The 14,426-nt window shown below is 43.9% G+C and overlaps 1 protein-coding gene across 2 annotated transcripts in view; it reads left to right on the top strand.

Moving 5' to 3' along the window:
* The first annotated feature begins 6,778 nt into the window (after positions 1-6,778).
* Positions 6,779-14,426, top strand: part of ACOXL (acyl-CoA oxidase like) — a 612,189-nt gene continuing 604,541 nt past the window's right edge. Inside the window, exon 1 of one of the 2 annotated variants that reach the window (XM_073672763.1) lies at positions 6,779-7,092. In XM_073672763.1, the coding sequence (XP_073528864.1) occupies positions 6,977-7,092 (116 nt within the window). In that variant the 5' untranslated portion in view covers positions 6,779-6,976. The remainder of the gene's footprint in view (positions 7,093-14,426) is intronic. The other variant, XM_073672762.1, reaches the window with a different exon arrangement.

The raw sequence follows: 14,426 nt of genomic DNA on the forward strand, positions 1-14,426 counted from the left end.
GTTGGACCATCATTTATTTTTCAACAGGACAATGACCCCAAACACACCTCCAGGCTGTGTAAGGGCTATTTGACCAAGAAGGAGATTGACGGGATGCTACGCCAGATGACCTGGCCTCCACAGTCACCAGACCTGAACCCAATCGAGATGGTTTGGGGTGAGCTGGACCGCAGAGTGAAGGCAAAAGGGCCAACAAGTGCTAAGCATCTCTGGGAACTCCTTCAAGATTGTTGGAAGACCATTTCCTGTGACTACCTCTTGAAGCTAATCAAAAGAGTGCCAAGAGTGTGCAAAGCAGTCATCAAAGCAAAAGGTGGCTACTTTGAAGAACCTAGAATATAAGACATATTTTCAGTTGTTTCTCACTTTTTTAAGTATATAATTCCACATGTGTTAATTCATAATTTTGATGCCTTCAATGTGAATGTACAATTTTCATAGTCATGAAAATACAGAAAAATCTTTAAATGAGAAGGTGTGTCCAAACTTTTGGTCTGTACTGTATGTCACACAAAATAGTTAATAAATAACATTTCCCACATGTCTACTTTACATCAGCACAATTTTGGAACCAAAATTTTTTTGGGTTAGGAAGTTATAAGCGGATGCCAGAGCCGACTGCAGCTGGGGGTCACGTGATGCCTGGTGAGCGGTCAGAGATAGCGCCGCTCACAGGCAAGAAGAACAACCAAAAGTATTTACAAAAACCCTTATGGACTCTGGGGGAATACATTGGGGAGATAATAAAAAGTACTGGACAACTCCTTTAACCCTTCAGGTGCTTCACAGGAAATTTTGGAATGTGGAAGAAAAAAATGAACATTTAACTTTCACAAAAATATTACTTTAGACCCAATTTTTTTTTTATTTTCGCAAAGGTAACAGGAAAAAATGGACCTCAAAATTTGTTGCGCAATTTCTCCTGAGTAAGCCAATACGCCATATGTGGAAGAAAACCACTGTTTGGGGGCATGGCAGGGTTCAGAAGGGAAGGAGCGCCATTTGACTTTTTTAATCTAAAATTTGCTTGAATAATTAGCGGACGCCATGTTGCGTTTGGGGGGCCCCTGATGTGCCTAAACAGTGAAAAACCCCCACAAGTGACACCATTTTGTAAACTAGACCCCTCAGAGAACTTATCTAGATGTGTAGTGAGCACCTTGAACCCCCAGGTGCTTCACAGAAGTTTTGTAACTTTGAGCCGTAAATAGAAAATTTTCACATTTTTCCCACAAAAATGTTTTTCAGTCCCCAATTTTTGCATTTTTATAAGAGTAACAGGAGAAATTGCACCATGTAATTTGTTGTGCAATTTCTCCTGAGTAAGCCCATATGTGGGGAAAATACACTGTTTGGGCACACGGCAGGGTTCAGAAGGGAGGGAGCACTATGTGACTTTTTGAACCCAAAATTGTCTGGAATCGAGAACGGATGCCATGTCGCATTTGGAGACCCCATGATGTGCCTAAACAGTGGAAACCCCCGACAAGTGACCCCATTTTGGAGACTATACCCCTCAAGGATTTTATCAAGGGGTATAATGAACATTTTTAACCCAGAGGTACGACACAGAATTTGATAACATTAGGTCATCATATTGAATAAGTTGTCATTAGTCTTGAGCGCAAGTGCTCGCTACTTGAGTTTGCATTGGGTGCTCGGGTATGCACCAAGTATTGCGGGTGCTCGAGTGACATGCTCAAATCCCCGCCCCACATGTTTCACGGTTGCTAGACACCCCAAAAAAAACATGCAGGAATTGCCCGTGCATGGCAGGCGATCCCCGTGAGTTTTTTTTGGCTGTATAACAGCCACGAAACATATGGGACGGAGACTCGAACATGTCACTCGAGCACCCGCGATACTCGGTGCATACCCGAGCACCCGATGCAAACTTAAGTAGTGAGCACTTGCGCTTAACACTAGTCGCCATATTGTCATCAATTTTTTTTTCTTTACTTTTGAAAAAAATCCCAATCCGAACACAATCTTAGCACAACCATAACCCTAACACAACCCTAACTCTAGCACAATACTAATCCTAGTGTTTATTTTTTATGCCGTTCCTCATGTGGTATAAGTGATTAGACTACTTAATTCTTTGGGTTGGTGCGATTCGATTACAGCGATACCAGATTTATATCTGGTTTTTATGATTGGCAGCTGTCACAGACTAAAAAACCCTTTTCTTTGCAAAGACTAGTTTTTGCATTGCCATATTTTGAGAGCTATAATATTTCAATATTTTGGCCAATAGTCATGTAAGGGCTTGTTTTTTGTGGGACAAGTTGACGATTTTCTTGGTACCATTTTTGGGCACGTGACATTTTTTGATTGCTTTCTATTCCGATTTTTGGGAGGTAGAATAAATGTTTTTTTTATGCTGTTTCACGTGTGGTAAAATTGATAAGGCAGCTTTATTCTTCGGGTCAGTACGTTTACAGCGGTACCACATTTATATAATTTTTTATGTTTTGGCGCTTTTACACAATAAAAAACTATTTTATAAAAAATATTTTTTTTTGCATCGCTTTATTCTGAGAGCTATAACTTTTTTATTTTTCAGCTGATGGAGCTGTATGGTGGATTTTTTTTTGCAGGATAAGATGACGTTTTCAGCGGTACCATTTTTATTTACATTCGTCCTTTTGATTGCGTTTTATACTATTTTTTGTTTGGCGGTATGATGATAAAGCATTGTTTTTTGCTTAGTTTTTTATTTTATTTTTTTACCGTGTTAAGGTAGTTCCAGATGCGGTGATACCAAATATGTGTACTTTTAATGTTTTTTTTTTCATAATGATATTTATTTATGGGTACAGTATATTTTTATTTTTTTGGATTATTTTTTCATTTTTTTTTAAATATTTTTACAATTTTTTTTTTCACTTGCTGACACTTTTTTTTACTTTTATACTTTGTCCCACTATGGGACTTTCATTTTTTGCAGTCTGATCGCTTGCACAGCATAGCATCCCCTATGCTGTGCAGGCTGTCAGCCGTGCCCCCACAAGTTAGGCTATGTGCCCACGATGCAGAAATGCTCCGGATTTTTCCTCAGCGTTTCTGCATCTCCCTGGCAGAAAAAACACATGCGGATTGTACATGTGGATTGTACATGTGGATTGTACATGCGGATTGTACATGTGGATTGTACATGCGGATTGTACATGCGGATTGTACATGTGGATTGTACATGCGTTTTCCTGCCAGGGACATGCGGATGTGAAGCGTTGTTCACATGCATTTCTGCATGCGGGTTGACAAGCGCTTTCCAAGTGATTTTAGCATCACTTGGAAAGTGCTTGACAACTTGGTCACACTATATGAATACATGCAAATGGACTTCGATCGCAGCATTTTGGGGGATAATGTGCCGGGAGTGGTGCGGCACCGCTTCTGGCACATAGTATCGGGTGTCAGCTGTTAGAATCAGCTGACACCCGGCGGCGATCGCGCCCACACATCGTCTGTGCGAGCGCAATCCCCAGGATGTAATAATATGTATCTGGCCCAATAGGCCCAGGGCGCAGATTCGTATTATTACGCCTGACGTCAGAAAGGGGTTAAGGCCACGTGCACGCGTTCAGTATTTGGTCAGTATTTTACATCAGTATTTGTAAGCCAAAACTAGGAGTAGAACAATCAGAGGAAAAGTATAATAGAAACTCGTCACCACTTCTGTATTTATCACCCACTCCTAATTTTGGCTTACAGATACTGAGGTGAAATACTGACCAAATACTGAATGTGTAGCCTTAGAGAATACATGTCAAACTCTGGCCCACAGGTTGATTATATTTGGCTCGCGACACCAGAACTGCCACCCCTATGTGGGGCCCATTATACTGTATGGAGGACTATGTGGGGCCCATTGTTCTGTATGGAGGACTATGTGGGGCCCATTATACTGTATGGAGGACTATGTGGGGCCCATTGTTCTGTATGGAGGACTATATGGGGCCCATTATTCTGTATGGAGGACTATGTGGGGCCCATTGTTCTGTATGGAGGACTATGTGGAGCCCATTATAAAGTATGAATGTCACGCAAGGTGTGGGAAAGAAAAACTGCAACACGAAGGGATGAGGGGAAGGAAGCCCAAACACTAGGGAAAGGGGGAGTGGAGACCTCCTAGGCTGATCTGATATCACCCTGTCTCCCCTATTGTCCCTATATTGGTTCCTCACCAATCGCCGCACCGGAACCTTAAGCCCTGTATTTCCCTAGAGCTAGGCATTGGGTAGGGAAGGGGAGATTAGCACTAATCAATCCCCACTAACAACTAAAGACAACAAGGGAGACAGACATGGGGGAAAGTAACTTAACTTGAGCCGACTTCAGAGAGATTACACACATGTCTTTTCACCAGAGAGGAAGTAAGCAGACTGCACTCACTTCAAGCTTTCACAAGGAAACATGTGAATATCATCGATGCCTCCCTATTGCACACTGAAAGAATTTAAACACCCAGGCCAGGTTGTTAATTAGCCAGAGGAAGGTAGCCGCTGGGTCCTAGAATGAGACAGATCTAGGAAGGTGTCTGTAATGCCAAACGAAGATATCTGCTGCAACCAACTGCAAGGCGACTGACTGTCTGTGACATCTGACACACCCGTGACAATGGCGGACTATGTGGGGCCCATTATTCTGTATGAAGACAATGTCGGGCCTATTATACTGTATGGAGGACTATGTGGGGCCCATTATTCTGTATGAAGACTATGTGGGGCCCATTATTCTGTATGGAGGACTATGTGAGGCCCATTATACTGTATGGAGGACTATGTGGGGCCCATCATTCTGTATGGAGTACTATGTGGGGCTCATCATTCTGTATGGAGGACTATGTGGGGCCCATTATGCTGTGTGAAGGACTATGTGGAGCCCATTATACTGTATACTGGTTTGCCCACGACTTTGTCCAAGTTTTTCATTTTGGCCCTCTGTGTGTTTGAGTTTGACTTCCCGAGTAAATGGAGATGAATTGCAATACCACACTGGCGTAACATAATTCTTTTTATGTTTAGGTTAGTAAGTAGGCAGTCAGGAGATATTCATATATTTTGTTATTCTTAAAGAAGTTGTCCACTACCTGGACAACTCCATGCCATACCCCATGCTTGGCCCCAATAAAATAATAAAGCTTATACTCAGATCCCGTGCTGACGCCGTTCCCGCGGTGTCGGCACTTGCTCTCCCCGGGGCTCCCGTGGTGTTGTTGTGACACATGACCCTGGCACCAATCAGCGCTGTTGTCACTGTCTCCGCCTCTTGTCGAATTGAGCATGAAAAGGAAGTCAGAGCAGCCGTGGCCCGGACTTCCTCTTCATATTCGGTTTGTCCGAAGACGGACCAGTGACACCAGTGCTGATTGGACGCCGAGGTCACGTGTCAGAACTACAGTAGGGGAGCCCCGGGGAGAGAGAGTGCTGACACCACGGGAACGTCTCCAGCACAGACGGTGAGTATAAGCTTTATTATTTTGTCAGGGCCAAGCATGGGGTATGACAGGGAGTTGTCCAAGTAGTGAACTTCCCCTTTAAGTGAAAACTATAATTTGCAAATACTGTTATGTAAGACAAAGTTTTGTATTTCTAATGCTATGTGCCCACGATGCAGAAATGCTCCGGATTTTTTCCTGAGCGTTTCTGCATCTCCCTGGCAGAAAAAACGCATGCGGATTGTACATGAGGATTGTACATGCGGATTGTACATGTGGATTCTACATGCGGATTGTACATGTGGATTGTACATGCGGATTGTACATGCGGATTGTACATGTGGATTGTACATGCGGATTGTACATGTGGATTCTACATGCGGATTGTACATGTGGATTGTACATGTGGATTGTACATGCGGATTGTACACGCGGATTGTACACGCGGATTGTACATGTGGATTCTACATGCGGATTGTACATGCGGATTGTACATGCGGATTGTACATGCGGATTGTACATGCGTTTTTCCTGCCAGGGACATGCGGATGTGAAGCGTTCTTCACATGCATTTCTGCATGCGGGTTGACAAGCGCTTTCCAAGCAATTTTAGCATCACTTGGAAAGTGCTTGACAACTTGGTCACACTATATAAATCCATGCAACCGGCATGGATTTATATACTGTGACTGAGAGAATATAAAAAAAAAATATATATATATACTTACCCTCCAATGGCCCGCGCTGTCTTGCTTCACCGTCCTGGCTGCCGGCAGCGGTGGATTGAAGGACCTGCCGACGTCAGCGTCTCGTGACCCGTCACATGACTCTGACGTCAGCGCAGGTCCTTTATTTCATTGCGAAGTGCCGGGAAGCAAGCAGGAGCGCAGCGCGGGCCGCCAGAAGGTAAGTATATATTTATTTTTTATTTTATTATTTTTTAAATGGTACCTGGGTGTGGATGAGACTCTCCTGTCCTCCACACCCGGGTACCATCCGCACATTAGAACGCGCCAATTACGCAAGTACATATGCAGTCTTTCAGAATTGGCGCGTTCTAATGCAAGTCAATGGCGGCGAAAGCGCAGTACTTCCGCAAAATAATTGGTAGTGCTGGGTTTTTTTCCGCAATGATAATCCGCAGCCGAAATTTCCGCAGATCGTGCACAGCACATGCGCATTATCATTGGGAAACATGGCAGACCTTCTACCAAGAGTTTTTACCGCTGCGGAAACGCTTAAAAACGCATCGTGGGCATACAGCCTAATACTAATGCAAACAATTCCAGTGTAGGACATGGTAACCTACAGAAAAGCTCTCAGAGCTCCGAGGAGCCGAGCACAGAGCACTGCCTGCTCTGCGTGCTAGAGAACGGAGCCGCCGCTCGGAGCCGGGCCGCGCACACCGTGACCTGATCCGCTCGGGGGCGCGCACACGACAGAGTACACAGCTGTGAGAGCGGGGCAGGAGGAGTGACTGGAGCAGCACAGAGAAGCAGTACAGAAGCCCCGGTCTCCAGTCCTGCACACAACATGGAGCGAGATGAGGCGGACGTGGGGTCCCTGTCCAGATTCTTGGACGGAGACTTCTGGGAAATGAAGAACGAGCTGCGGAGACAGATCGCGGGGAGCCCTCTCTTCCGGCAGAGGTAATGGGCCAGCAGCAGGGGTTCTGTGGGTCAGGGCTCAGCTGTGTGATGCCCACTGTGGGCCTGTCACACGGAGCATCGCCGATCACAGGTGTGTGTGGGAAGCTCAGCTGTCAGACACTGCTCCGGGGGCTGGTGCTGGCATTAGTCCTGTACCTGCCGAGTGCCAGAGCCCCCTGTGCTGCCAGGAGATGCCCACCGCTGAGCTGCCAGGACAGGTGGCATCTGGAGAAGTTCTCTGCTATTCTCTCATCATTGATACACCTTTTAAGCTGGATGCCGTTTCTGGTACAGGTGTGGTGCAGGTGTGGTGTGGGTCTGGAACAGGTGTGGTGCAGGTGTGGTACAGGTGTGCCATGGTAATGCCATTCATACTGCATGCTGCTGTGTGGGGAGTGATGAGCTGCACTAGTGAGGGATACCCCACCTCCGTAACACCTGCTTGTCTTCTGTCAGTAGTGGCTGCAGCTCTCCCGCCTTTCCTCCTTATCACAAAACCCTGTAAATGAAGGGGTGCATCTTTGATTGATTTGCACTGGCACACTGACTTTTCCATATTGGCATCTGGATCTGTATCATTTAGCGGGAACCCTTTCATGGCCCCTATAAAGTATTTTGGTGTGTGGGAACGCTGCTTCAATAGGGGCAAAATTACTTTGCAAGGGCTGTAAAGTTGTGGGATATGCTGTTCTGCCACACCGCCAAATATATATATTTTTTTGAGGGGAGGGGCAATTAGGACTTCTGCTACTGGGCCCCATGATTTCTATGTACGCCCCTGCCCAGACCATGGCAGCACTAATCAGACACTGACTCCGCATGCATTTTTTTCCAGTAATATGCTATGACATTTCAGAGAAAACATGATTTAAATGCTGACCCTGGATGAAGTGATTAGTCCCAGAGGTACCTCCCCTCCAGCCTACCCCCTCCCGCTCACCTAGATTGACAGCTTTCATTCTGTGCAAATGTCCAGGGAGGAACCTCTTAGGTTAAGTGCACACGTAGCGTTTTTGATGAGTTTTCGCAGCAAAAACACTTGGTAATGGGTCTGCCTGCTATTGAAATGGCAATCCTGATGTGCTGTGCACATGATGCGGAAATTTCCGCTCAGGATTGCCATTGCGGAAAAAAAAACGCAGCATGTAATTTCTCTGCAGCGTTTCCGAAGCGTTTCCCACCCATTGACTTTAATTGAACCGCAGCAAATCCGCAAGTATAACATTTATACCTGCGGATTTGCTGCTTTTCAATTAAAGCCAATGGGTGGTGAAACGCTGCGAGTGGTACCTGGGTCGACAGAGGAGGAATACTACTCTCCTCATCCGACCGCCGCTCCCGCTGATAACAGCGAGAGCGGCGCGGCTGAGGGGGGCAGTAGTCTTCTCAGCCGAGCCGGGAACCACTCGCAGTAAAAACAGAAAAAAAAACAAGAACACTATTCTCACCTGTCCGGCGATGTTATCGTCCCGGCGGTACACTGCCGGCAGCGTGCGCGCTCCCAGGAGTGTACTGCGCTGCCAGGACCTGCGGTCACGTGAGCCCTCAGCTGAAGATCAGCTGAGAGCTCACGTGACCTCACTTTACGGCATCGGTGCTGCATGGGAACATTCTCAAGAATGTTCCTACCAGTACTGGTGCTGAGGTCACCGGGGCTTATCAGCTGATCTTCAGCTGATGAACCCCAGTGACCTCACTCCTGCAGCAGCATGTACACTGACAGGAGTGATTTTACAGTCCTGTCAGTATACATTGCTATCTTTTACAGCAGTGACATCAGTGATTGCTGATGTCACTGCTGTAGAAGTGACCTGGATCGCCGAGGAACAATCGTGATGGCTGTAATCATGGATTACGTCGTGACGGCGGACAGGTGAGGGATATGGTTGTTTTTTATTTTACTTTTTTTTCAGGAAACGAGGGATTCGGGAATGAAAGCGCAATAATTTTTTTTTTTTAAAACCGTGTGTTTTTTATTTAATTAAAATACTTTATTCTGGCCATGTATTTATTGAAAAAGCGGCGACAACTTTACTACGCAGTTAATAGACGCCCTCCATTACTAACCTAGGCTTCACATTAGCCGCCAATACAAGGCTGACGTGAACCCCAACCCCATTACCCCACTCGCCACTGCTACAGAGCAGTGGGAAGAGCGGAGGCTATGGATGCGCCATTTCTGGGACTGCTGAGGGGTGATATTATTAGCCGCGGAGGTGGCTAGTATCCATGGCCCCTTCCCTGGCTATTAATATCAGCCCTCAGATGTCTAGTTTAGCCTTTTCTGGTTAGATTTTTATAGGGGGACCCTACGTCAATTTTTTTCTGGGGTCCCCCTGTAATCTAGCCAGTAAAGGCTAAGCAAACAGCTGTGGGCTAATATTAATAGCCAGGGAACATTTTTGGCTAATGGCCCCTTCTCCGGCTACTAATATCAGCCCCCCCGCGGCTGGCTTTTCCTCTGCTGGTTATGAAAATGACGCTGGAGCCCACACCATTTTTTTTTTTTTTTTTTCAATTTTAGGCTAAGTGCCCATGATCCGGATGTAGCAGCGCTTTGGACGCATATTTTTTGCTGCGTCCAAAACGTTGCATTCTATTGAACGCAGGTAAATCCACATGTGTTCACTGAACCATGCGGATTTACTGCATTCAGTACATTCTAGTGGTCAAATTTCTGTTGCAGATACTATCGACTCCGCGAGAGAATTTGAAATGCTGCGGTCCTGAAAGACGTGCCGCATGTCAGTGTCCACGGGGTTATTTGCAGCCTCAGATGCACGCATAGTGAACATGGGATTTCTAGAGATCCCATCCACTATGCTGTAACACTTGGTCGATGCCGGTTTGACGCTGTATAAACACGCTTCATCAAACCTGCAGCAGCTCATGACTGTGGCCACGTACCCAAACTCACCCGCAGCATGTCAATTTCTGTAGCGGACACGCTAGTCTCTGCTGCGGATTTTGACCAATTGAAGTGTCATATGCGGTGGATTCACATGTACTGCCAACAAAAGTGCGGTATCAGAACACCGCGTTTTGGGCGCAGCAAAAATACACTGCGTCCAAAGCGCTGCTGGTTGCTGTTAGTGGGGACGTAGCGGCTAACGAAACAGCTGTGAGCTGTTAATAATAGCCAGGGACCATGTTTGTCTAATGCCATCTTCCTAGGCTAAAAATAGCAGCTCACAGCTGCTCAGAAATTACATGAATGGGAATGTTAATGAAGATTGGGTGAATAGGATTAGCTGGCACCTAGCTCTTTTGTTTGGTGATGACAAGGTGTCAATCAGACTCTTTCATCACCAAACCTAATTAAAGTAAAGAGTTAAATGAACACACAGACAGAGAGTAAACACTTTATTTGAAATACGACAGGCACATTCTTTAATCATTTAAATTAACCAATATACTCACCCCAGTTCTGACGGTAATACAAAAAGCAATGTCCCATCAAATAACTTTATTTAGCTCCAAAAAGCATTCATTGATGTACAAAAACGCATCAAAAACCGCAGCAAAAACGTGCGTTTTTTCCTGTCAAGGAAATGCAGAAATTTCTGCTTCAAATCCTGAACGTGCGCACATAGCATAAGTCTAGCTGAACGGGACAGACACACCTCTGTGACTAGTCATCTTAGTCACCTTGTCCTAGAATAGGGTTTTAATGTGTGTTTTCTCTGGAATTTCAGAGTGAAATATTCATTATGCAATAACGCAGCCTGTCTTGTGGTTCGGGCGGCATAAATCAGCTGGCAGATTCCCTTTAAATCGTGCTGATTAATTGTGTAAATCCCCTTTAAAAATTCAACTGCACTTTTAGAAAACTTTTTGATATGTCATAGAGACATGTTAGAAGTATGAAGCGGTGGGGGGTAGAGATGCTGAAATGAAGGAGCAGAAGCACTCAGCTTTCCTCTGAGACTGAAAACTGGCTTCATAGATTCTACTAAAGGTATGTGTACACTAGGTCTTGATAACGTGGGTGAACCTGCTGAGTCTTCCAAGAGGAAATTGTCAGAGCTCTTTCTTCTGAGCATTTTCCAACTTTTTATTTTTTATTTTTTACTGGAGTTGTAGGCTATGTTCCCACGCTCAGGAACCAGCAGCGCTTTGGACCCAGCGGATTTTTGCTGTGTACAAAACACGTTCTAATGCCACGCTTGTTTTGTCAGTACATGTGGATCCATCGCATGTAATGACATTCAATTGGTCAAAATCTGCAGCGGAGATAGTCTCCACTACAGAAATTGACATCCTGCAGCTCGTAAACCCGTATTCCAGTTAACTTGTATGATAAAGTATAGAGCGTCTTCTGAGCAGAAGACTCCCGAGAATGGTCAGGTCACTACTTTTAGTCACTTCGCGGCTTGCATATATTCATTCTTTTCAGCTTTTCCAGAAAAAGATGTTATGTGCACATACCTTAAAATGGGGTTTCCATGTATATATTTTTTCACGGCTCTTGGTTTCTTACAGTTCAAGGGTTTCCAACCACTTGCGACTTATGATGACTAATAATGCAGCCCAACACATATCTTCAGTGCATAGTGGGCTGTAATCAGTCTCAATATCTCCTATGTGATGTGTTTACAGCAGTCTGTGTATCCTATGTGATATATATACAGCTGTCTTGGTGTCTCCTATGTGATGTGTGTATACAGTACAGACCAAAAGTTTGGACACACCTTATCATTTAAAGATTTTTCTGTATTTTCATGACTATGAAAATTGTACATTCACACTGAAGGCATCAAAACTATGAATTAACACATGTGGAATTATATACTTAACAAAAAAGTGTGAAACAACAGAAAGTATGTCTTATATTCTAGGTTCTTCAAAGCAGCCACCTTTTGCTTTGATGACTGCTTTGCACACTCTTGGCACACTTGGGACAGGCTCACTAAATTTGGACACATCAAGATTGAAAAAATATCACTTTACTGGTTGATTTTACGCTGTAATCATACTGACCCAAAGAATAAAACTGCCTTATCAATTTTACCATACGTGGAATGGCATAAAAAAGTCCCCAAACAACAATTCCTGAATTACTGGTGTTTGTTCATTCTGCCTCCCAAAAATCGGAATAGAAAGCGATCATAAAATGTCATGTGCCCGAAAATGGTACCAATAAAAATGTCAACTCATCCCGCAAAAAACAAGCCCTCACATGACTCTGTCCTCCAAAATATGGAAAAATTAATGCCATCAAAATATGGCAATGCAAAAACTAGTTTTTGCAAAAAAAAAAGCGTCTTTTAGTGTGTGACATCTGCCAAACATAAAAATTAGATATAAATCTGGTATCACTGCAATCACACCAACCCGAAGAATACATTTGGTTAATCACCTATAGCGCATGAGGAACAGCGTAAAAAATAAATAAAACCAATTCTTCACCTGCTGTTGATTTGTTCATTCTGCCTCCCAAAGATTGCAGTAAGACTCGGCTCACATTTATCCTGTGCTCTGCGCTGAGCGCTTACACCGGGGTTTCCGTGTAAATCTCTGAAATACGTGATTCAGACTGAACCCTCCCCCCTGACGGAAGATTCCCTATAATGAGACAGATGAAGGCACCGTGTACACAGTCTGCCCTATGATCCGGCTGTGTCTGTCTTTTTAGGCGTGCATAAAAGCGCCCGTGTCCAGAGTTTTGTGCACCTCTGAAAAGAAGCACAAGCCTGAACAGAGGCATGACAGAGTCCATCAATGTTTGGTCAGTATTTTTTCTCAGGAGTGGGAGCCAAAACCAGGAGTGGGTGATAAATGCAGAATTGGTGCATATGTTTCTATTATACCTTTTCTCTGATTGTTCCTCACCTGGTTTTGTCTCCCACTCCTGAGAAAAAGTACTGACCAAATACTGATAGTGGGGCTGTGGCCTTAAAGTGAAATCATCATACACCAAAAAGAAGGTAAAGAGAGCATATTCAGTCAGCTATTTTTTCCATCTTGTATCTTTATTTGAATAGTCTTTTGGTACTAGATTATTTTGAATAATTGTCTCATCCTCTTCTTAGCGCATCTCAGCTTTTGTACAACAAATTTTGGGAACCATTTTCTCCTGTTACCCTTGTGAAAATGCAAAATTTGGGGTTAAAAACATTTTTGTCGGAAAAATGTGTTTGTCTTTAATTTTTTATTTTCATGGCTCAACATTATAAACTTATGTGAAGCACCTGGGGGTTCAAGGTGCTTACCACACGTTGATACAAGTTCCCAGAGGGGTCTAGTGTCCAAAATGGTGTCACTTGTGGGGGGTTTCCACTGTTTAGGCACATCAGGGGCTCTCCAAACGTGACATGGCGTCCACTAATTATGCTAGCAAATTTTACATTCAAAAAGTCAAATGGCGCTCCTTCCCTTCCGAACCCTGCCGTGCGCCCAAACAGTGGGTTTCCCCCACATATTGGGTATTGGTATGCTCAGGAGAAATTGCACAACACATTTTGGGGGACATTTCTCCTGTTACCCTTGTGAAAATAAAAAAAATGAGGTCTAAATGAACATTTTTGTGAAAAAAAAAAAAAGTTAAATGTTTATTTTTTCCTTCCACATTCCATTGATTTCTGTGAAGCACCTGAAGGGTTAATAAACTTCTTAAATGTGGTTTTGAGCACCTTTTTCTGTCATATAGACCCCTCAGTTACTTCTAATGTGATGTGGTCCCTAAAAAAAAAAATAGTTTGTAAATTTTGTTGTAAAAATGAGAAATCGCTGGTCAACTTTATATTCTTATAACTTACTGACCCAAAAAAATGTTGTTCCAAAAATTGTGCTGATGTAAAGTAGACAAATGGGAAATGTTAATAATTCGGATCAAAAATTGACATGTCTCCGATATTTTCTTTGCTGACCACTTGGTCCAAGAAAAAATTGGACATGTGCACAGCCGCATAGAAAATCATGGATTTGAGTGTTATCTGTGACAATCACAAATACCTCTCGTCTGAGAGAATCGGTCGTGTGCACAAGCCCTTATAAACAGAAGAGGTGCAATAATTGCAGTGAGAGATATTTTGAGAAAATCAGATTTCTGGGATCCGAAATGTTTTATTACAGACTGGCTTTCAGGACAACATATTTGCCTTGTTGCCCAAAGCAGCCCAGAGATCAACTTTGATTTTCCAACCTGTACTCCAAAAAGAGAAAGCTAAACTCTGGCTGTTATTGACTACGAGGTAATTTTTCTCTCTGAGAGTTTTATATGTGAGAGCAGTGTACGTGTACTATAGATATAAAGCAGGCAGCGATCAACTGCACATGAAATAGTTCCATATGAACATTTAATGTACCGTATATATAAACTCCTTGGGTATCAC

This window comes from Phyllobates terribilis, unplaced genomic scaffold, assembly GCF_046119375.1.
Source record: "Phyllobates terribilis strain yellow unplaced genomic scaffold, ASM4611937v1 Scaffold_3__8_contigs__length_932513732, whole genome shotgun sequence".
Taxonomy (NCBI): Eukaryota; Metazoa; Chordata; class Amphibia; order Anura; family Dendrobatidae; genus Phyllobates; species Phyllobates terribilis.